This window comes from Peromyscus leucopus, chromosome 18 (assembly GCF_004664715.2).
Source record: "Peromyscus leucopus breed LL Stock chromosome 18, UCI_PerLeu_2.1, whole genome shotgun sequence".
Classification (NCBI taxonomy): domain Eukaryota; kingdom Metazoa; phylum Chordata; class Mammalia; order Rodentia; family Cricetidae; genus Peromyscus; species Peromyscus leucopus.
Window position 1 is genome coordinate 46,561,221 of NC_051078.1, and position 23,563 is coordinate 46,584,783.

The window sequence follows — 23,563 nt, forward strand, 5'->3', positions numbered from 1 at the left end:
GGATTCCTGTTGGATGAAACAGAATTAATATTAGGAGAGTTTTTGGGGTCGTAAGCAGCAGAATTCCACCTTGTGTGACTTGAGCAAGAAAGGGACTTACTGGCAGGAGAGAGCTACAGCCAACTTTGTAACAAAGGAACCAAGAGAGCTGACCCAGCAGAAGCACAACCCAGGCCATGGCTGTAAGCTGCTGCCAGTCTACACCCCTGTGCACCCAGTCTGCACTCTGGGGCACTCGGTGCTGATGCTCACTGCAGTGCTACTGTATGGGCTAGGTCATTCTGTGGGAGCAAACCACCCCCACATTACAAAGGCCTAGATGAGAGAGGCTGTTTCTCCCTCTCCTCATGTCTCCCATCATCTCTCCTGTCCTCAGAGTTGCTAAAGGGCCTAAGTTCCAACTCCGTTGGATGCTCCATAACCCCAGAAGTCAGAAGAGAAAGCAGCCCAGGCTATGCACACTAGACTAGCTCTTAAGGTTTCTGATCCAACACACACGTTGTTTTCCTTCCACTTCACTAACTGAACCTGCCACATGACCCTCAGGGTGCTGGGGCACCGAATTCTACTAAGCACTCCAAAAGAGAATCGTGTGCTCTTGGGTGTCTCCGAGCCTGCAGTACCACCCCCACCCTGGATCTGCATTTCATGTCACTCATTCCGAGTTCAGTCTTGGTGTCACCATTCCATTGGCCTCACAGGTAATTTTCAGTGATTCACCAAAAAGCGCGTGAAAGAGAAGGCGTGCTAATCGGCCAGGAGGCTACACGGATGACCAAATCCTTCCTCTTCCTTTCCACTTGACATCTGTGCTGGTGGCGCACGCCTTTAATCCCCACACTCGGAGGCAGAGGCACATGGATCTCTGGGAGTTCAAGGCCAGCCTGATCTACAGAGTGAGATCCAGGACAGCCAGGACAGTTACACAGAGGAACCCTGTCTTGAAAACAAGCAAACAAACAGTTTAGTCTCCGCTTGACATCTACCCCGCCATCAACAGCAGGTCTATATCAAAAGGTTTTATCTAAAAGGGCTGACCTGTCCAGACCCTGAACATACCTGAACTCACCAAAGAGTGCTGACCTCTGACCTCTGATCTCTTTAAGGGGTGCTGCCAGACACCTTTAAACATAATTGTTTTCTTAACAAACATACATTACCAAAGGAACTGTGTCTTAATTATTCTTCTGCTACAAGGGAAACTTGATATCTGGTTGGGGACTGTCCCCAGAAGAAGGAGTCACAGCCTCCAGCGGGCAGACATCCCAGTGCTCTCTCAAATGGGTCTCCCGAAATGAGATCTGAGGAGTCTACAGCTCAGCCAACCCTCTTGTTTTGAAGTCTATGGAATTCTGAGGTAGAGGTCACATCTAAGCTGTGCTACAAACTGAGATAATAAATGTTTGCTGTTTGAAAGTTCCACATTTTGGAACAATACTTTATATAGCAATAGGTAGTTAGTATCTTCTTTGTTTATTAAATAAATATGAAAGAACCCTCTGAGAGACCCCTAGGGCATCTAAGTGATCACAATAGAACTTAATTTGGGGGTCTGGAGAGACGGTTCAGTGGTTTAGAGCCACTATTCAGAGGACCTGAGTTCAATTCTCAGCACCCATGTAGGGCGGCTCACAGCCACCTGTGACTCCAGCTCCATGGGATATGACACCCTTTTCTGCCTCTGCAGGCACTGCATTCACATGTACACACCCACATGCAGACAGACATGCTCTGCCTCTTCCCACTCCCATAATGTCTTCATCTGTCATGGTATCTCCTTCCCTGCTCTCCCACTCTGTCCCCACTCCAGCTCCACCCTCCATTCCTTACCCTCCGCCACCCCCCACCCCCAGCCCACTCATGCAGAACCCATCCACTTCTACTTCACTGGGCTATCCATGTGTCCCTCCCAGGGTCCCTCCTTGCCAGCTAGCCTCTACGAAGCCGTGGGCTACAGTCTGGCCATCCCTTGCCCTACATCTAGTATCCACTTATGAGTGAGTACATACCATGTTTATCCTTCTGAATCTGGGTTACCTCACTCAGGATGATATTTTCTAGTTCCATCCATTTGCCTGAAAATTTCATGATATCACTGTGCTTTACTGCTGAGTAGCACTCCGTTGTGTATATGTGCCACATTTTCTTTATCCATTCTTCAGTTGAAGGGCATCTAGGTTGTTTCCAGGTTCTGGCTATTACAAACAATGCTGATGTGAACATAGTTGAGCAAGTGTCCTTGTGGTAAGATTGAGAATTCCTTGAGTATATGCCCAAGAGTGGTATAGCTGGGTCTTGAGGAAGACTGATTCCCAATTTTTTGAGAAACTGCCATACTGATTTCCAGAGTGGCTGTACAAGTTAGCATTCCCACCAACAGTGGAGGAGTGTTCCCCTTGCTCCACATCCTCTCCAACATAAGCTGCCTTCAATGTTTCTGATCTTAGCCATTCTGACAGGTGTAAGATGGTATCTCAGAGTCGTTTTGATTTGCATTTCCTTGATGACTAAGGATGTTGAGCAATTCCTTAAATGTCTTTCATCCATTTGAAATTCTTCTGTTGAGAATTCTCTGTTAAGCTCTGTAGTCCATTATTTTAATTGGCTTGTTCAGTATTTTGAAGTCTAGCTTTTTGAGTTCTTTATATATTTTGGAGATCAGCCCTCTGTCAGATGTGGGGTTGGTGAAGATCTTTTCCCATTCTGTAGGCTGTCATTTTGTCTTATTGACTGTGTCCTTTGCTCTACAAAAGCTTCTCAGTTTCAGGAGGTCCCATTTATTAATTGTTGCTCTCAATGTTTGTGCTGCTGGTGTTATATTTAGGAAGTGATCTCCTGTGCCAATGTGTTCAAGACGACTTCCTACTTTCTCTTCTATCAAGTTCAGTGTAACTGGATTTATGTTTAGGTCTTTGATCCACTTGGACTTGAATGTTGTGCATGGCAACAGATATGGATCTATTTTCAAACTTCTGCATGTTAATATCCAGTTGTGCCAGCACCATTTGTTGAAGATGCTTTCTTTTTTCCATGGTACAGTTTGGGCCTCTTTTCGAAAATCATATGTTCATAGGTGTGTGGATTAATGTCAGGGTCTTGAATTCGATTCCACATGTCTACATGTCTGTTTTTATGCCAATACCAAGCTGTTTTTATTACTGTAGCTCTATAGTAAATCTTGAAGTCAGGGATCGTGATGCCTCCAGAAGTTGTTTTATTGTACAGGATTCTTTTAGCTTTCCTGGGTTTTTTGTTTTTCCAAATGAAGTTGAATATTGTTCTTTCCAGATCTGTGAAGAATAGTGTTGGGATTTTGATGGGGATTGCATTGAATCTGTAGATTGCTTTTGGTAAGATTGCCATTTTTACTATGTTAATTTACTATGTTAATACCTATCCATGAGCATGAGAGATCTTTCCATTTTCTGATATCTTCTTTGATTTCTTTCTTCAGAGACTTAAAGTTTTTATTATACAGGTCTTTCACTTGCTTAGTTAGAGTTACCCCATGGTATTTTATATTATTTGTGGCTATTGTAAAGGGTGATGTTTCTCTGATTTCTTTCTCAGCCCATTTATCATTTGTGTATAGGAGGGCTACTGATTTTTTTTTTTTTGAGTTAATCTTGTATCCTGCCACCTTACTGAAGGAGTTTATCAGCTGTAGGAGTTCCCTGTTAGAATTTTTGGGGTCACGTATGTATACTATCATATCATCTGCAAATAGAGAAAGTTTGACTTCTTCCTTTCCAATTGGTATCCCCTTGATCTCCTTTTGTTGTCTTATTGCTCTGGCTAGAACTTCAAGTTCTATGTTGAATAAGTATGGGAAGAGTAGACAGCCTTGTCTTGTTCCTGATTTTCTTGGAATCATTTATTGCAAAAACATATTTGCATCCTTATGGAGTTAATTAATAAAAAACATGTCTCCATGCTGCAGAAACTAACAGTGTGTGTGTGTATGTGTGTGTGTATGTGTGTGTGTGTGTACAAGTGCTTACCACAGTGTGTGTGTGTGTGTGTGTACAAGTGCTCGCCACAGTGTGTGTGTGTGTGTGTACAAGTGCTTACCACAGTGTGTGTGTGTGTGTGTACAAGTGCTCGCCACAGTGTGTGTATGTGTGTGTGTGTGTACAAGTGCTCGCCACAGTGTGTGTGTGTGTGTGTGTGTGTGTGTGTGTGTGTGTGTACAAGTGCTCGCCACAGTGTGCATGTGGAGGTCGCAGAACAACTTGTGGGAGTCAGTTTCCTTCTTTCACCTCGTGGATCCTGGGGACCAAACTCGGGTTGTCAGGCTTGGCAGCGCGTGCCTTACCCACAGAGCCCTTTCTCCAGCTCCTAAACAGGGGCTTTCACGTACAAATGTTTGTCATGGGTCTCCAAAACTGAGAGAGAGCATTCAGTGGCTCACAAACTTTCAAATTTCATTATTTTTTTGCTAATGTTCTGTGGAACACAAAATGGAAAACTCTATAAGTTAAACAAACAATAACTGAAGTTGTGATTTTAAAGACTTCAGTGTCTCTATAAAATTCCACTGCATGCCCTTTGCCTTTGTTCTCTATAGAATTAACAGCTATTCTTCTTTCCCCTGCACATTCATACTTGTGTATTTAGCAAGAATTGGCTGATTATCTACTATGTGGGTAGGCTCTGCAAGAACCAGAATGAAGTCTCTGGCTGTGGAGCTGCCTTGTTTGTCCTGAAGTGTATTTACAGACATGTTAATTGCTTCATTTTATGAGTAATGGTTTCAGCTACAATATTTAGGCAAAGAGCAAAGGAGAGGAAGAATGGGATTGGTGAGCTTTGACATCACAGCCTTGCTGAGCCGGTAATGCCTATTGAAGCAAGGCATTGTCCTCAAGGACAGGAAACATAATCGGTATTGAAATAGTGCCTGAAACACTTCATTGGATGGTATTTAAAATGTTTAAAGGATGCTTGGAACAAATAAAGCTCTGAAAAGTTCTTTCAAATCAAAATAAAATTTTGGCATGCTTTTTTTTCAACTACCACTGCCCTCCCCATAATAACAGGGCTTTTGTCTCTCTGGCCTAACATGGATCAAGTGTCTCATACTTCTGATGGAAAGCAGGGTGTGGGAGGGGCCAGGGATGTCTACCTTGCTTAGGAAGCAGATTGAATCTGCTTCCCTATTTTACATTTGGGGTGTTGCTCCTGAGAAATTCATGTGATGTTCCCAGATATAATAAAACAGTAAATGAACCAACATCTCTATGATGGCTATTCTTGGTTGTCGACTTGACTATGTATGGAATTAACTAAAACCCAAGTGGCTGGGTGTAGGGAGCCGCCATTCTAAGATGGTGCTGGCTTCCTGGTAGCCTAGCTGTAAACAACTCCATATTTGGCTATGATGCACGAGTATGGTAATTGGCCTTATGTCCTCAGCCTATCCCGTGACTCCCCGTGCTTGCATTCTGGCGGGACCCAATCACAGTACGACACATTTGCCTGATTCCCTATATAAGCAGCTGCATTTTAGTCCTCGGGGCCCCTCACCTCCCGCTCTCCCTTAACCAAGAGGCGCTCCAGTAAAGTGTGATCTGAGAAGAATCCTTGCGTGGTGGTCGTTCTTCCTCGCTGGTCGAGGAGCTCGCCGCAGCTGGGTATACCTGTGAGTGATTTTTCTTAATTAAATCGTTTGAAGTAGGAAGATCCACCTTCAATCTGGGCCATACCTTTTGGTGCCAGCCTATATAAAGGACATGGAAGAAGGACGCTTTGGCTCTTTGCCTGCTTGCCCTGGCTCTCACTGGCATTAGAGCCTACTCCCTTGTGACTCCACTGTCTACTGAAGACCAGGAGAGACATTCAGCCTCATGGGCTGAACAACTAACTACTGGAGTCTTGGACTTTCCATTGGCAGACAGACATTGCTGGACTAACTGGATCATGCCCTGTAAGCGACTCTAATAAATCCCAGATATAACAGAACTGATAGAGCTACATACACACACAAATATATACATATATTTATATATACATATATTTATACATACACACATGCATATATAAATATATATATAAATATATATATTTCTGTTTCTATCAGTTCTGTTCCTCTAGAGGACACTGACTAATGCATTTTCTAACTGAAGAGGTCCCTTTTATATCCTTCAAAGACACGTAAGGTCAGTTTAGAAATCAAGTGGTGTTGATGTTGGCCAAGGTCTGGAGAAACAGGGATGAACTAAAGATTTTGAAGTTAAATGTAAAGATGTGAGATAAGATAAAATACTGACAATATTTTACTCTTGAAAAGGGGTCAGACCATTCCAAATTTACCAACCTTTCAAGAGAAAAACTGACAAATTTAACTACGAGAAAACAAAAATTTATATTGTAAAATGAGTAAATAAATTCAAAGTGAGGAAAATAACAAGCCATAGAGAATTACTTACAATGTACGTGACAGAGAAAGGGTCATATGTTGAAATTCTATCTGTAGTTCATGACCATCAAGAATAAAAAGCTTGCTGCACAAGTATGTAGACTTGAGTTCAGATCCCCAGCATAATGGCACACATTCATAGCTCCAGTACTGGGGGAGGGGGGGCGGAGACTGCCTGTCTCCACCCCGCCTGGAGCTCCTTGGTCAGCCAGTCTGGCTAATTGGTGAGCTCTAGATTCAGTTAGAAATCCTGTCTTAAAAAAAAAATCATGGGAGTAATTGAGGAAGGTTACACTGACCTCTGGTCTCCACTGGCTCACACACACACACACACACACACACACACACACACACACACACTCAGTGGGAAAAAGCGAAGTCAGTAATAGTGATTGTGGGTGATGGGAGGAGAGGACATTCATCAACTTTCTGTCTGAATAAAATCAAAATAAAAAAGCAAGAAAATATACGAAAACATCTGAGGGTTGAAACTGTGATACATTTTAATGAAAAAGTAGATTATAGATCAGTATATTCAGTACAGCAGCACTCTGGCTAAAATACTGGGCAATACTTTCCTGATGCTGTGATAACATATCATGGCCAAAACAATTTAAGGAAGTGTTTTGGCTCAGTGTTCATCATGTCATGATGGCCTAGAAAATGTGGCATGGGGCAGAAGCAGGAACACAGCTGATCTTAAGTTTCACACAGGAGAGAGAGAGAGAGAGAGAGAGAGAGAGAGAGAGAGAGAGAGAGAGAGAGAGAGAGAGAGAGATCCTCCAGCAAGGTCCTATTGCCCAAAAGTTCCATAACCTCCCTGGAGCAGTGCTACTAACAGGAAACCAGGTATTCAAACACACGAGCCTCTTAAGGACATTTCTCATTCAATCCACCACAGTAGCATTTGTTGGAGCTTTTCTATGCACTCGGTATTTTCATCATCTCATATCCCCAATCCTATCAGGTTGGCTGGCATTATGATCTTCCTAACAGAAAAAAAATTAACACATGGGGGTGGGGGTATTTTGCTCAATGCTTGTCTAACCAGCATGCACAAGGTCCTAAATTCAACTTCCTGTACTACAAGAGAAATATATATGTATATACATTTAGTAAATACAAATTCATCAGTTAGAAATACAACTGAAAATATCTGCCAGTATTTTAACCTGGGTCTTTATGACCTTGAGAGTAACATTTATAAGCACCGTTCTGTCACACACAGAGAGAAAAATGCAAAAGGCAACTACAGCAGCTGCTGCAGATATTGCTTATAGCTAGCAATTACTGGCAAGTTCTGTCATGAGGTGAGTGTTCAAGGCTTCAAAGAAGCAAATGGAGGGGCCAGCTCCATAGGGCAGAACAGAAGGGCAGTTAGCTAGATTTTGAAAGATATGGAAGAGAGGTCAACAGGCACCTCCCTCCCTCCCTCCCTCCCTCCCTCCCTTCTTCTTTCCTTCCTTTCTTTCTTTTTTCTTTTACACACTAGCATTTAATACAAAGGCCACAGAGTTGGTAAAGACATTCCCTATGTTTAAGAATCTATAATGAGTTTTAGGGAGTGAGGGACCTGGTGGCTGAACAGGAGGGAAGATAATGAAGTTGGACAGAGATTAACACTATTCCTTTCTGATATGGCTGAGAATTGTTTTAGAAAAGTGATCCTCCTACCAGAGTAGAGTCTGAGGGGAAATGAGTCCCAGTGAGAGGCTCCTGGGAACTGTGTGTGGGAGGTGATGAACTGTGCTACCAGAGAAAGGAGAGCGGGAATGATGGGTAAACACCGGTGGGTAAACACCGGTGAAGCTTCGCCTCTGAAAATGTGTAGAGGCGGCTTGCAGTATCGTAATGACCTCCGAATGGCTTGCCTTCCTGTGCTCATGGCTCCTTCAGGCTCTTCCAGGGTTCTGCCTTGCCCACCTGATTCACGTGGAACTTTCTTTCCCAGACTCCCCAACCCTCCAGAGGCCTAGCAGGGCTAACCAGTGGGAGGCTCTTGCAGAAAACAGAGGTGCGTGGAGCTTAGGGCGCAGTCCCCCAACCTCAGATAGCAACAGCAGCAGCCATTGTCCTACCTGAGAGACCTGATCCTAACATTTAAACCTTGCCGCTGAGCTTTTGAGGAACATGTCTTTTTCGCTTCAATTAACGATGAAAAAGGAAGGCACAGTTAGGCACAGTGAGGCTAAGAAATTTGCTTGGGGCTACAGCCTGCTTGTAAGGCGCAGAGCCAGGCTCTAAACCCAAGTGGCACTGCTTGGTACAGCCCCAGTGCGTGGCAGATGCTGGGAGAGATGAGATGGGCGGATGAGCCGCAGGGAATAGGCTGCTTGGCATGGTAGTTGCTGGGAGAGTCAACGCTTTTCTGTTTATAGACGGCTGACGGGTGAAGAAGTCCTTAGTACTTGGATTGACTGGAAGTGTTCAAAGTCATGGACAGAAAATAATTTTATTTTCTACTGAAAAGTATTACGGCTTTGGTAAATATCAGTACCTGTTTATTGTAAAAAGTTCAGATGTTTTTGTTTTGTTTTGCCACAGGGTCTCTCGACATAGCCCTGGCTGTCCTGGAACTCACTAGTAGACCAAGCTGGCTGTGAACTCACAGAGATCCACTTACCTCTGCCTGAATCCTAGAATTAAAGGTGTGCAACACTATGCCTGACTAGAATTAAAAAAAAAAATCTAAAGAAGAAAACATCAGAGACAGGACTAGAATAAACAAAAGTCCTGGGAGTAGTTGGGGGAGGGGAAAATGATAAAAATACATTGCATGAAAAAATGTAATAAGAAACCACTACAAATCCAAAGAACATATTTATAGTTAGCTTTCCCATCCTTTCAAGAAAGCCCTTAGTCATGCATGTATTAGTTTTTCATCAAGCATTTTTCTGCAAGTCAGATCATGTGTGAGGTCATACTTTGTACATATACACACCCCAAAGCCTACACTTAGAACACTTCTCTGCACACCAACATGATAGTCTGTGGCTGTGGAATAAAGCTCACCATTGTTACTCTTTGCACCTGCTTACTGTTCCCTTGTGTGAACAGGCTGTAATCCCTTCCAATTTTCTTTACTAAAGGACACTTGTTTCCCAAAATCTTATGTTAAAACAAAATTATTCAAAGCAACTTACGTTGCTTTTGAAAAATATGCAAGGAATACTCCAGGTATTATTAATTTTTGCAAAGTCATAAGGGACGTGCATTTGAGACACACTAGCAAGCCATCCTCCCCCAAGAGAGCCCCAATGTTGTGTCAGGGCACACAGCCAGCAAGGCACCTGTGATGGTTATGGAAACTTGACAGGATCTAGAGTCACCTAGGAGAAAACCCTCCAGACACATCTATGAGGAAGTTTCCCAGCTGTGTTAACTGAGGCAAGAAGACCCATGATGGCTAGTGCGCTGAGGGCCCAGGCTGAGGCAAAAGGGGAGAGGGAAGAGCCCAGTTCATCTGCTGTTCGTCTTTCCTTGCTTCCTGAGTCTGGATGCAGTGTGACCAGATGCTCTTACTGCCATGATTCCTCCATCAAGATGGGGAAATTTGCCCTCATGGTTCAGGGCAAATCCTTCATCCCTTACGTTGCTATCATCAGGGATTTTTGTCTCAGTAATGAAAGGAGTAACTGATACAAAACTTTTCTAAATCTTTGGATTCCAACAGACCAACTAATCCTAGTAATACAGTATCATGTCTTTTGCTTATTTTGAATCTTTAGTGCATGTGTAGTATATATTTGTATTTTTTAAAAGATAACAGATATAGAGAAGTTTTGAAGCCTTATTTAGGTACAAAGAGGCCCACTCCAAAATAATACACGTGAATAAATGAGCAGGAACGACCAAATTGGAAAGCAAGCAATGGGATTCAGTTTTCATGTCTATTCAGTGTACAGCGTCAGAACATTTTCATAGCCATATAAAGCACACATTGAGCACTTCCCCCTTTACATCTCCCTCCTCTCTCTCTCTCTCTCTCTCTCTCTCTCTCTCTCTCTCTCTCTCTCTCTCTCTTTCACACACCCATTGGTCCCTTTATTCTTCTTGATGGATCTTCTTCTATTTCCCTATCAGATGTAGGGACATGATCCTATGTATCTATATAAAATCAAGCAGCTGTGCATGAGAGAAATCGTATGACCCTTGTCTGAAACTAACAATTCCTTTTCAATGATCCTCTCCACATGCGTCCATTTTTCTGCAAACAATATAGCTTTATTTTTCTTGCATATGTACCACATTTTCTTTACCCATTCCTCTGCTGTTTGACCAGCTAGCTTAGCTCCATAACTCGGCTATTATAAATAGTGGTGCAATAAACACTGACGTGCAAGTGTCTCTGTGAAACACTGACCTGGAGTCCTTGGAGTCATACGATAGATCTATCTTTAGTTTTATGAGGAACCGCATTCTTATTTCCACAGACACAGATACTTCACATTACCAGTAGCTCTGTAAAAAGGTGAGCTTTTACCTGTATCTGTGCCAGTATTTGTTTTTATTTGTTTGTTTTCAAGACAGGGTTTCTCTGTGTATCTTTGGTGCCTGTCCTGGATCTCGCTCTGTAGCCCAGGCTGGCCTTCAACTCACAGAGATCCGCCTGGCTCTGCCTCCCGAGTGCTGGGATTAAAGGCGTGCGCCGCCGCCGCCGCCGCCGCCGCCGCCGCCGCCGCCGCCGCCGCCGCCGCCGCCGCCGCCACCACCACCACCTGGCCTTATTTGTTTTCTTAATGACTGCCTTTCTGACTAGGATGAGGTGGAATCCCAGTGTAATTCTAATGCACGTTTCTCTTAGGCTATCGAGGTTGAACTTTTTTTCGTGTGCTCATTGGCCATTTTTATTTCATCTTTTGAGAACTGTCAGTTGTTTTCATCACCTCTTTATCCCATTTATTGACTGGCTTGTTTGATTCCCTGTGCAGGATGTCGCTGGCATTTTGATGGGGATTGAATTGGATCTGTAAATAGCTTTTGGCCTCTAATCCCTGAACACGGGAGGTGTTTCTGTCCTCTAGCGTCTTCTTCAATTTCTTTCTTCAGTGTTTTAAATTTTTATACAATAGAATATTTTCTAGTCACAAAAGTAAAATATTTAGGGTAGATTTTACTACCATGGGAGAAATGATTGCACTATAAGGCTCAGAGAAATGTTTGAGGAGAAATCAGAATGCAAGATAACTTACCGAAGAATCCTGTGGTGGCTTATGTAAGAATGTCCCCCATAGGCGCAGATATTTGAACATGTTCCCAGTTGGTGGCATGGTCTGGGGGAGCTAAGGAGGTGTCTCACTGGAGGAGGGCTTTGAGACTTTAAAGACTGTAGCCATCTTACGTCCTCTCTCTCCCCTTGGGCTTGTGGTTAAGATGTGAGCAGCTTCTGGTCCAGCTGCCTGCTGCCTCGGGTCCGCCATTGTGGACTCAAACACTCTGGAAACATAAGCCTAAAGAAATGCTTTTATAAGTTGCCTTGTCTATAGTGCTTTATTATAGCAAGATAAAAGCAATGTGTTACTATATTGACCTACACAGACACACACATACACCTTCCAGAGAAAACAGCAGAGGGAACATTTCAAAGACAGGAAGCAATACAAATTGTTAGCGTTGGTTATCTCTGTCAAGTGGAACTTTGACCGCTTTTATTTCTCCTCCTTCTCATCCTCATCCTCTCTTTCCCCCACCCTCCTCTTTTTGCAGACTGACATCTCCAGTCTTATAGGACCTTCATCATTCTCATCCTCATCCCCCCCCCTCTTTTTGCAGACTGACACTTCCAATCTTATGGGACCTTTATCATTCTGCTGCTGGGCTTATTCTTGGCAGTGTTAGTAGTCACTCACTCTTGGTCATTCAATGTTATTAACAAAAGATTTTACCTTTGTGAAATATTTGGAGTAGGCTGCTGTTTATTTACAGTGCTAAGAAGTATGGGCATCAGTACTGGCCCTATGTTAGATGCAAGGTCCCAGCTTTTAAGGAGTGTGTGCTATCTGGAAGGGAAGGGGAGACAAATGTACATCTGAAGCTTCAGAAGAGAAGCATTTCTGTTAGATATGGCAATGCCTTCCAGCTGGGGCAGCTTTACTTTATAAATAATGCTCATTTTCTTTTCTTCTGACTCCACAAGCTTTGTGAAAAAAGAGGGAAGTGTAAAATATACTAACAAATGTTGTCTTAGTGAGGGGTTCTTTCACTGTGAAGAGACACCATGACCATGGCAACTCCTATAAAGGAAAACATTTCATTGGGGCTGGCTTACAGTTTCAGAGGTTTACTGCATTATTGTCATGGTGAGAAGCATGGCAGGAAGCAGGCAGACATGGTGCTGGAAGAGCTGAGAGTTCTACCACCTGACCCTCAGGCAGCAGGAAAAACACCGCCACGCTGGGTGGGCATGGCTTGAGTATATATGAGACCTCGAAGCCTGCCTCCATGGTGACACCCCTCCTCCAACAGGCCACGTCTACTCTAACAAGGCCAGAGTCTATGGGGGCCATACCTATTCAAAGCACCATACTTTCTGGTTATTATAATATGTGGAACCTTGTTTCAGTTGCACAGCTCTTTAAGGTCGGCTGACTGGGCATCTCAGAGATGTGAAAATGGATGGAATGGATGAGCTTGGGACACATGGCTGGGAAAGTGGCAAAGACAGCCAGCCAGGTTGACCTCACATCACAGAAGAAAATGAGTCAGTGTGAAGGGCATTGCTTTGTGGTGAGTTTCCTCCGCACACACAAGGCATCTCCAGGTCTTTGAGGTCTGTGCTCTACTGAGTACTCATCATCCAAGTGTCTTCAGCATATGGGCTTGAAGTGGACAAGATGGCCAGGAAATCATGCAGACAAATGAAAAGGGCTCTAGAACAAGCACTGAGCCACGTGGATGGGGATACCTTCTCATGACTGGATGGAAAGTGGGCAGCACCAGGGAAAAAAACTTCGAGTACTGACAAGGGGAGCCAAATCCTAGAGAATGAGAAGAAAGGAGTTTTCCAGGCAGGGAAGAAGGGGGAAGCATTTGCATAGAGGGAACAGCATCTGCAAAGGCATTGCAGCAGCTGGAACATCAGATGCCAAGAAGGTTAGAGCCCAGAGCAGGCAAGAGCTGTATGTGAGAGAGGTCCCCCCCCCCATATGTGTGGGTAGTCTGGCGTGTTAGGAGGTCAGAGAAGAATTCATATGATATTATAGAAAGAGAGTGTGGCAATGGTGTGGGATTCCTGGAAGCCAGCTAATCAGTGTGAATTTTAGGTACCTTCAAGACAGACAGACAGACAGACAGACACACACACACACACACACACACACAGAGAGAGAGAGAGAGAGAGAGAGAGAGAGAGAGAGAGAGAGAGAGAGAGAGAGAGAGAGAGAACCTTCACTTTTTTATGTGAGTATTTTTGTGTTTTTTGGTTTTGGTTTTGGGGTTTCTTTGTATGACAAAATGGGGGCTCATGACTTTTTTTTTTTTTTTTAAGATTTATTTATTTATTATGTATACAGCATGTATGACTGCAGGCCAGAAGAGGGCACCAGATCTTATTACAGATGGTTGTGAGCCACCATGTGGTTGCTGGGAATTGAACTCAGGACCTTTGGAAGAGCACTCTCTTAACCTCTGAGACATCTCTCCAGCCCATTGTATGACAAAATGGGAATTGGACTTTTGGAAGACTCTCAGATTACATAGTTTGTGGAAAGCAGGAGAGGGAACAAGTTGATATGGATATAGATTCAGATGGAAAGTATAGGATGATGTAGGATATGTGGGATAAATAGCAGGTAATCCACAGGTACCCCACTCTCTCACCCCCATCTTAACTGAGATATGAGTGACAAATAAAAATTATAGGCATTTAAGGTATACTATGTGATATTTAATATATGCATTGTAAATGATTACCATAATCAAGATAATTAACATCTCTCAACTCATACATGTGACCTTTCCCTCTGCCTGATAAGAACACATAGAAAACTTCGCACACACATCATTGTTCACTATAGATGCCATGCTGTACAGATGCCATGTTCTAGAGCTGTAAAACTCAATAATCTATAACTGCAAGTCTGTATGTTGAACAAATCCCTCTTCCCCTCCCCCCAGCACCCAGTCACCATCATAATTCTGTCTATTACTGCAAGTGTAATTCTTTTTAGAGTCACATACAGGTGAGATATTTCCCTTAGCATAATGACGTCTTTCAGATTGGTCATTTGTCAGAAATGGCAAGATTTTCTTCTTTTTGGAGTCTGAACAATATTCTATGTCTTGGTTAGCAAATTATGCTTCACTGAACACAGGAGTGCAAATAGATCTTTCAGATAGTGATTTTATTCCTTTGGATGAAAATCCAGATGTGGGGTTATTGGATCCCATAGTACTTCTAATTTGTGTTTTTGGGGAAATCTTCAGCATTTTTTTCTATAATGGCTATATTAATTTTCCCTTCCCACTAATTACAAGGTTCATTTTTTTCTCCACACCCTTGCTGATGCTTGTAGTCTTTCGACTTTTTGATGATTGCAGTCCTCACAGGCTGCAATGGTTTTGATTTGTAGTTTCCCTGATGATCAGTGATGCTGAGTGTTGTTTCACATCCCTGTTGGCCGTTGTTGAGCAGTTCAGAGCATGTCCTTCCCTCATCAACTCATAATACTTACCACAACTCCCCAGCCCAATGTGGAAACCAGGCAGGTAAATAAATGGTATCGACCTAGGGCAATAAGGGCCCAGAAATTTGAAGCCATCCAAGAGGGTGGGGTGGTGGAAACACCCAAGGCATTTTTGGAAGATCTGGGTGGGCTTCTTGCAGAAGCAGGATTGTGTAGGAGCTGTGGATCCTCCGATGAATGAGGCGTGGTCTCTCCTAGGGTAGGTGGGGGCATACAAACAACAAAGGCAATGCCCTCAGACACAGAAATGCTCCCGACTCACGCATACGTGTCTTTCTTTAGTTGAAAAGGATTACCCTCCTTCTGCTCAAATTTACCCCTTTTAAAACTGAGCCGTCTGGAAGATTGTCCACCAGAACTGCAAAGTGGCAGAGAACCACCCTGCTGCATGCAAACCCTTGACCTTAAGCGGTGGGTGTTCATTCCTGCTGGATGAACCAAAACCTAGGAGTACTGGTGACAGGCGGTTCGTGACTGGAGATTCGCTTCCCAGTGGCATCCATCAGCCTGCCACCTCTACTTTCCTGGTTTGTTTCCCTCCAGCTGGAGTAAACCCACGCCCACGCCGAGACAAGACACCAGCACGAATTAGGGTGCATGAAGAGGGAGGAGGAGAAACATGCTTCTTGAATGGGATGGTGGAAGGGAAAAAGGAATCCAAGATGCCAAAACACAAAGTGACCCTCAGGCAAACACTTTGTGAACCGCTGAGTGTAACGAACGACGATGGGGAGGGGACGCAGAAACTAGGGGAGCGACAGTCGCAGGATGGCGGCTTCCAAGGCTCCTTCTCCATGTTTCCACAGGTCCTGGTTTCCTAGGCCGCTGCTCCCTCCTAGCTGCGGCCCTGGTCAAGGCCGGGGGGGCGTGTCTGAGGGGCGGTGCCGTGTGGAGAGGAGGAATTTAAAAAAAAAAAAAAAAACTAAGTAATTAGCATCCTCCGATTCCATTGGCTCTTCTGCGCCCTGCTTTGCATACGCCCGCCCTCTGGCTGCCTAGGTTTGCTGGGGCTCAGCAGGGTTTTGCAGCCGCCTGGCTACGGCGCTTTAGTGCGGGGCGGGAGCTCAAAGAGCCGCGGCCCGGATCCCGGAGCCGGGAGCCCGCTGCCCGCCGAGCTGCGGCGGCCGTATCTGGGGCGATCTCGGTCCTACCGACACTGTGGCCAGCTTTCAGAGGCTTCTGCATCCGTCCGGTCCCAGGGAGGAGAGGGCCAGACACTTTTATTTTGGATGAAAGGCGTGGGTCCTAGCAGGAGCTTCCCTCCCGGCCTGGCTTGCGGCTCAGTGCGCCCTAGCTCTGGCCCCGACTCCAGAAGATGATTTCAGTCTCTGTCGAGTATCTTCCAGTGGTGACGGCTCAGGGAGGCAAGCGAAAGTAGTGGCACTTGCTGGCAACGCCAGGTGGGAAAGTGAGCCTAGGCGACGAGGAGCCGGGCTGTCCCCGTGGCCCCTGGTGCCCACAGCTCCTTGTCTTTCCTTCCCTTCGGCTCCCCGGCGGCTGCAGCATGAAGTGGCGCAGCGATGGCCAGAAGAGGTAAGAAGCCGGTGGTGCGAACGTTGGAAGATCTGACACTGGACTCGGGTTATGGTGGTGCGGCGGACTCTGTGCGCTCCTCCAACTTGTCTCTGTGCTGTTCTGACTCTCATCCGGCGTCTCCGTATGGCGGGAGCTGCTGGCCGCCTCTAGCTGACTCCATGCACAGCCGGCACAACAGCTTCGACACCGTCAACACTGCCCTGGTGGAAGACTCCGAGGGGCTGGACTGCGCCGGCCAGCACTGCTCGCGGTTGCTGCCGGACCTCGACGAGGTCCCCTGGACCCTCCAGGAACTGGAGTTGCTGCTGCTGCGCTCCCGGGATCCCCGGGCAGGCCCAGCGGCCCCCGGCAGCCTGCCCAAGGACGCACTGGCCAAGCTCTCGATGCTGGTAAGCCGGGCTCTGGTGCGCATCGCCAAAGAGGCGCAGCGCCTGAGCCTGCGCTTCGCCAAGTGCACCAAGTACGAGATCCAGAGCGCCATGGAGATTGTGCTGTCCTGGGGCCTGGCGGCGCACTGCACTGCTGCCGCGCTGGCCGCGCTGTCCCTCTACAACATGAGCAGCGCTGGCGGCGACCGCTTGGGCCGTGGCAAGTCGGCGCGCTGCGGCCTCACCTTCTCCGTGGGCCGCGTGTACCGCTGGATGGTGGACAGCCGCGTGGCGCTGCGCATCCACGAGCATGCCGCCATCTACCTGACCGCCTGTATGGAGAGCCTCTTCCGGGACATCTACACGCGGGTGTTGGCCTCCGGGCTACCTCGTAGCTGTAGCGGTCCCTGCCCTGGCTCCAGCTCGGGTTCTGGCCCAGGCCCCGGCTCAGGCCCGGGTGCTGTCCCTGCCGCGGATAAGGAGCGCGAGACGCCTGGAGGGGGAGCGGCGAGCGGTGGCCCTTGCAGCGCAGCCAGCAGCGCCAGCGGGGGCAGCAGCTGTTGCGCCCCGCCAGCCACGGCGGCGACCGCAGTCCCGCCGGCCACAGCCACAGCCGCCGCCGCCGCCGCCAACCACCACCACCACCACCACACGCTTCACGAAGCGCCCAGATTCACCGTGGAGACCCTAGAGCACACGGTCAACAACGACTCGGAAATCTGGGGGCTGTTGCAGCCCTACCAGCACCTCATCTGTGGGAAGAACGCCAGCGGTAAGTGGCGGCATGGATGCCTCCCTTCCCTCACTCAACTCAGTCAACTCCGGGTTTAAGTTTGCCTCATGCCCCCCTCCCGCGTCTCTCCGGCCACTCGCGCTGTCCGCAGTCTTTGAGGTGGCGGTCAGACTGAAGACAGCTAGAAACCCGCAGGTTCATTCCTGAGCTTGGGATCTGCGTAGTTGACACGGGTAGTAAAGGTCCCAGAGCACACAGGGTTCCGCCCCCCTGTGCAGGGCCAGGAGATGGCTGCCTCCCGCAGCACGCGGGCAAAATCCAACACTCTTTTGTTTTTACATTTAATTTAGCATGTTATTTTATTCGGATTAGGCTTGAGATGCTTGAGTCTAGTACACATCTTCTAGAACCCTGGTTTGATTTTCAAGGTGCCACACTCGAGTTTGGCTAAGATCTGGAGGAGGTGCGTTCGCGTCTCTGCCATGCAGTTCCCTGCCTTGCCCCAGGCCCTCTGGGGTCGCTGTAGGTGCGCTAGGAAGGCATGGCTGGCTGTGGCGAAGGTGGAAGGGGAGAGCTGGGTGGACCTAAAAATGTCGAGGGAGGTATATGTGTGTGGTGGTGGCGTTGGCGGTGGGACGGCGACACTGCATAGCTCCAAGTTTCCCCGAGCAGTTCCTGAGCACTGGAACCCAGAGCTGGGGGGAGGTGGGAAGACCTAGAGATGGATAACGCAATGAATTCCAATTTACCCGCCCTGTCACTTGGCTGAAAGAGAGGCACCAAGGACCTGGGCAGGAGGGAGGGGTTGTCAGTTCAGGGTGTCCTTTTCCGCGGCTTCTGAAATCCCCTCATTGCGCCCCACTGGAGGGCGCTGGGTGGGTTTGAACCTTCCGTCCTGACGGCAGAGTGGGTGGTGCTGGGCGTTTGTTTTCCGGGGCTCGCGCTGGCGGTCTCTGCGAAAGCCTGAGCTAGACACTTCAAAGCTTCAATTTTCTACAGGAAATGGTAGAAGAGTAACTGGAGACTCTAAAAGCGAAATAAAACTTTGCTACATATTCCAGGCGGTTTGGCCCGAGGTTGCGTGGTCGGAGCGAAAAAGCAGCCTTTCTGGGTAGGTTTCATTCATGTTGCAGCCTGTCTGTTTCCTCCAAGCCGAAGGAGAGCTGCATCTGGCCTGGCTTGACTTCTGGAGTGCCAAGAGAGTACGTGTGGGTGTGACCGCGCATGTGTGTGCAAGTGCCTTGTGAGTGTGCAAAAGAACGAGCCAGCAGGCTCCCGAGGCATAAAGCTCCAGCTGAAACCGTTTGTGAATTTACTCTGATGGACTCCCTAGATCCCTTCACCTGGATGTGATCATAGTGGGGGAGGGGAAGAAAAGAGCAGAGCTAGTGTGTGTGTGTGTGTGTGTGTGTGTGTGTTTGTGTGTGTGTCTGTCTGTCTGTCTGCGTGTGTCTGCGCGCGCTGGGGGAGGGGCTAGGATCAGCCTTGATCGAAATCCTCGAGATTCTTCTGCTTCTCTGCCAGCGCCCTTCCCCCTCTGTTGCCCTAAGGCATACTCCCGGTGCACATACAGACATGCTCAGACACAGGCACACGCTGCAAGCACACAGGACATCCCTCTGAGGATGGAAACATCAGGTGACAGAGCATGAGGTTTCCTGTGTGCTTTTTCAGAATGGGGGGTCCACCTTCAAAGCCCCGAGTTTTAAACTGTTCTTTGTTTGGAAGCCTACCCTCACCCTAAAAGCACAGACCTGCTTAGTTTTCCTCCCCCTGCAGAGCACCCCGCCCCCTAATCATCCCTTAACCTGAGTTATCTCAGCACTCCAACTCCTTAGCTTCCTCTTGGGGTTCTTTCTCTCCCTCAATTTTCTTTTATGGGGAGTTCACATCCCCTTTTTTACCCCTAGGCTTCAAACACCTGCATCCTGTCCCCCCTCTGCCTGACGTTCTCCTAACTTGTTTGGGGTGACTTTCTGGGCCTCAGCCCACTAGTCTGCGGAATGCACGTTTTAAAATACAATATACCCCCAGCTTCTCTCATAGTTCTGTTAGTAGCCAATCTTTTTCCCAAATAGATTTTACTTTTGGGATCTTACCCTCTTTTAAAGACAACATTGGTGTTTATCCCTTTTGGAGTAAAGCTAATTTAAGGGGAGAGAAAACCCCAGGGCTGGTTTTGGGCAGGATGAGTGAGTGGCGGTTGGGTCTTGAAGCCGTCACAGACTTCCCCACACCACACAGCTTAACTCCTGGGACTCGGGGCTCGCCTTCAGCCTCTTCTGGCCCAAGACACGCTGTTACTTCATCCTGCCCTCTTCATCTCTCTACGGACTTGTTCAAAATGGCCGGGCATGTATACAGAAGAGCTAAGGAATGAGTGATTAATGTTTCAGGCATCCACACCATACACCAAACACCAAGCTTGGCAGTCTTTCTGACCTGCAAGCCTTACTGAGGACCACACACCTCCCATAATGGATTCCCCCTTTAACTCAGTAACATCGCTTATTTATTTGTTTGTGGATTCAACTGTTGTTCAATATCTATTGAACAGTTTTTAAATGCCAGGGACGGAGTAGACACTAGGTAAAGACAAAACAGTCAACATGTTCCCAGGATCACTTTATATGTATATTGATCCTCTGGGTTCCTTTAGTCTAGTACTACTGTCAGGATGTAGCTCAGCTGATCCAGTGCTTGCCTAGCATGCACAAAGCTCCACATTCAATCCCCAGCACCGAATAAACAACTCAGGCATGTAATACTAGTGGAGGTCGACAATGAGGCGTTCAAGACCATCCTTGGCTGCACAGCCAAGTCTGAGGCCAGTCTGGACTACATGAGACCTTGTTTCAAACAAAGAAACAAAAAGTACTCCTGTCATCTCCCTTGGACGGTGCAAGAAACTGAGGCACAAATGGAGCTTCCATGCATTTCTTGTTTGAGTGCAGATGGTCTAGTTCAGAGTCCGTTCTCTTAGCCTTGTGCATGCGTAACTTCAGCTTCGATGACTTCCCCGTCAGCAGGCCATCCTACTTCATTAGCCACACAGTTGAGCGCTGACCTCATACAATTTGCTCTTCTCTCCGTTCCCACTTATACACCTTTTATACCTGAAGATCTGAATTGCCAGTACTGAATCTTGTGTGTTTTTACAGCTTCCAAGCTGATAGGAAGACCTAATATACAGCCAGAACTTACACTTGATGCCTGTAAAATTGAGCAAGCTGTTGTACTGTGTTGTACAGTGATGTTCTCAAGGAAGCTAACTGCCTTTTGAGCTTCTTGAATCTCATTTTTAATTATTAAGTGGTGTGTGTGTGTGTGTGTGTGTGTGTGTGTGTGTTGTGTGCATGTGCACCATGCCGCCTATGTGGAGGTCAGTGTGAATAAAAAAAAGAAAAAAGAAATAAAAAGGATGGCCAATACTGCTGCTGGGTATGGTGGAGGAGAAAGTTTATTGTAGAGAGCGTAGTCAGAGGCAGAGCATCTTTGAGAGTCCAGAATGAGCATGACCCTGAGCCAGCCCATGTGAGGAGTGGGGGGAGGGGAGAGCCAGGAGACCACGAGGGTAAAGGGTAGATCAAAAGAGGAAAAGGGGGGCTGTAAGTGCCTTTAGTAGAGATACCCAGACAAGTGTACCTGGCCAGAGCCGAGAGGTTCTAGATGAGACCCCAACAGTTCTACCTTTTGTTTATTATAAAAGGTAAGAAAATAGGAAGGGGGTTGCTGATGAGGTAGGAATGATGGCCCTGTGCTTTTTAGACTGCTTCCTGTTGTCTGGGGGAAGGGTAGCCCAGCCCCTGGGCTGGATGCCAGCCTTACCCTGAAACAGGTCAGGACTGGGGGATGCTGGGAGAACCTGCCAGCCAGGTCCGCTTTGATATGTAAATAGGCCCCTCAGCCATTTGTCTTGGGTTTGAGACCTAACATCCCAGCCTTTTGATAATAAGTGAATAAAGGACAACACAATCTTTTCTATGACTACTTCTTGTTGGCATTGGGCATCGTTGTTAGGGACCCAAGAAAGCCGGATGCTGGCCAAGGCCGGGAAGGGAGAGAGGAGTGAAGGCCCTCCTTCACTTGTGGTCCAGGCTTTGCCCCTGGACCACCTGGGGCTAGGTGCCTTGGAGCAGTTTGTGAGGCAGGATGACCTGGGGCTAGCCTCTTCGGAGCGTGTAGGATGCAGATCCCAAGGGGACACAGGGCTAGCGAATTTGGAGCAGTTTTCAGTCTAAAAGAGTGGAAGTCAGAAGACACTTCTGGGGGTCAGTTCCCTCCTCCCACCATGTGGATTCTGGGGACCAAGCTCAGGCTGGCAGGCTTGATGGCAAGCTCCTCTACCTCCTGAGCCATCTTGCCAGCCCTTGGACCCTCTTTTGAAAGGTTTTCGACTTTAGGCCGGGCAGTGGTGGCGCACGCCTTTAATCCCAGCACTTGGGAGGCAGAGCCAGGCGGGATCTCTGTGAGTTCGAGGCCAGCCTGGGCTACCAAGTGAGTTCCAGGAAAGGCGCAAAGCTACACAGAGAAACACTGTCTCGAAAAACCAAAAAAAAAAAAAGAAAAAAGAAAAAAGAAAGAAAGAAAGAAAGAAAAGAAAGAAAGGTTTTCGACTTTGTCCCACACATACTGCCACTTTTGCAACTGTCTCTCCTTCACATTTAGGTACTAAACTACCACGGCTGGGGAAATCATGAAACTAGTGGGACATCAGCTGGGCGGGGCCTGGGTCCACATCAGCTGGGCGGGGCTTGGGTCCACATCAGCAGGGCGGGGCTTGGGTCCAGCGTCAAGTGGGCGGGGCCTGGGTCCACATCAGCTGGGCGGGGCCTGGGTCCACATCAGCTGGGCGGGGCCTGGGTCCACATCAGCTGGGCGGGGCCTGGGTCCACATCAGCTGGGCGGGGCTTGGGTCCACATCAGCAGGGCGGGGCTTGGGTCCACATCAGCTGGGCGGGGCTTGGGTCCACATCAACTGGGTGGGGCTTGGGGCATGATCTTTGTGGTGCTGTAAAAACTCTTCAGACCTAGGTTTTCTTGTGTTAATTTTTAGGTGTAGGGAAGAGACCCCAGGGACTGGTGGAGTTTCTGTGAGGTGTGAACCTGAAACAAGGAGGGAGCAGGAAGCTTTTGTCATGCTTTAGTCAAGGTATCTTAAATGCCCTCAAAGCTAGTGGTTTTTTCACTCAATCTCGGAAGTTCTGGATCACCGATAATCTGCCCTCCTCCCTAAGAGGGTGCCACTACTTCTCTAGTCCTGCTCAACCCACGTCTTCCTCCTCGTTCCCCCCTCGGAATGCCTGGCACGTTGTAAATACTCTACTCCTTGTTCACTAACTGAATATAGTCAGCTCATCCAGTCTTTAGGATGGCAAACTGAGCCACCAGCCTTTGGAAGGGCGGTTGCTATGGGATCGGCCTCCAGTGCCACACCTCCTGGATTTGGATTCCAAGGCTGCTGTTTTCCAAGTGTTTGTTCTTTGGAGTTCCAGAGACAGCCCTCAGCTGTAGAATGAAGTTTGTAATTATGAGATTGTTTGTCCTAAGGATGTCAGTCTGGTGCCTGCTGGGGGCTAAAATGATGGTAGCAGCTGTGGTGATAATCTGGTGGTGTAGTATCTCCCTTCCCTATCTCACTGAATCCATGCCCCCATATGCTCAGTGTGGAGGGACCAGCAGGGCACTGCACTGTAATTGGGTCTCCATTTCTTTATATGGCCAGGGACATATAGTTCAGTGTGCCTGCTTCAGGAACTGACTTGTGAGCATAACTCCATGACCAAAGAAAGAATCTTATTTTATTTCATTGAAAAAAAAAAAT

At 47.2% G+C, this 23,563-nt stretch overlaps 1 protein-coding gene across 3 annotated transcripts in view; it reads left to right on the plus strand.

The window, feature by feature from the left end:
- The first annotated feature begins 16,099 nt into the window (after nt 1-16,099).
- Btbd11 (BTB domain containing 11) overlaps nt 16,100-23,563 on the plus strand; it is a 267,822-nt gene continuing 260,358 nt past the window's right edge. For 2 of the 3 annotated variants that reach the window (XM_028883643.2, XM_028883644.2), the window contains exon 1: nt 16,101-17,778. In XM_028883643.2, the coding sequence (XP_028739476.1) occupies nt 16,623-17,778 (1,156 nt within the window). In that variant the 5' untranslated portion in view covers nt 16,101-16,622. Of the gene's footprint in view, nt 17,779-23,563 lie in introns of all 3 variants that reach the window. The other variant, XM_028883645.2, reaches the window with a different exon arrangement.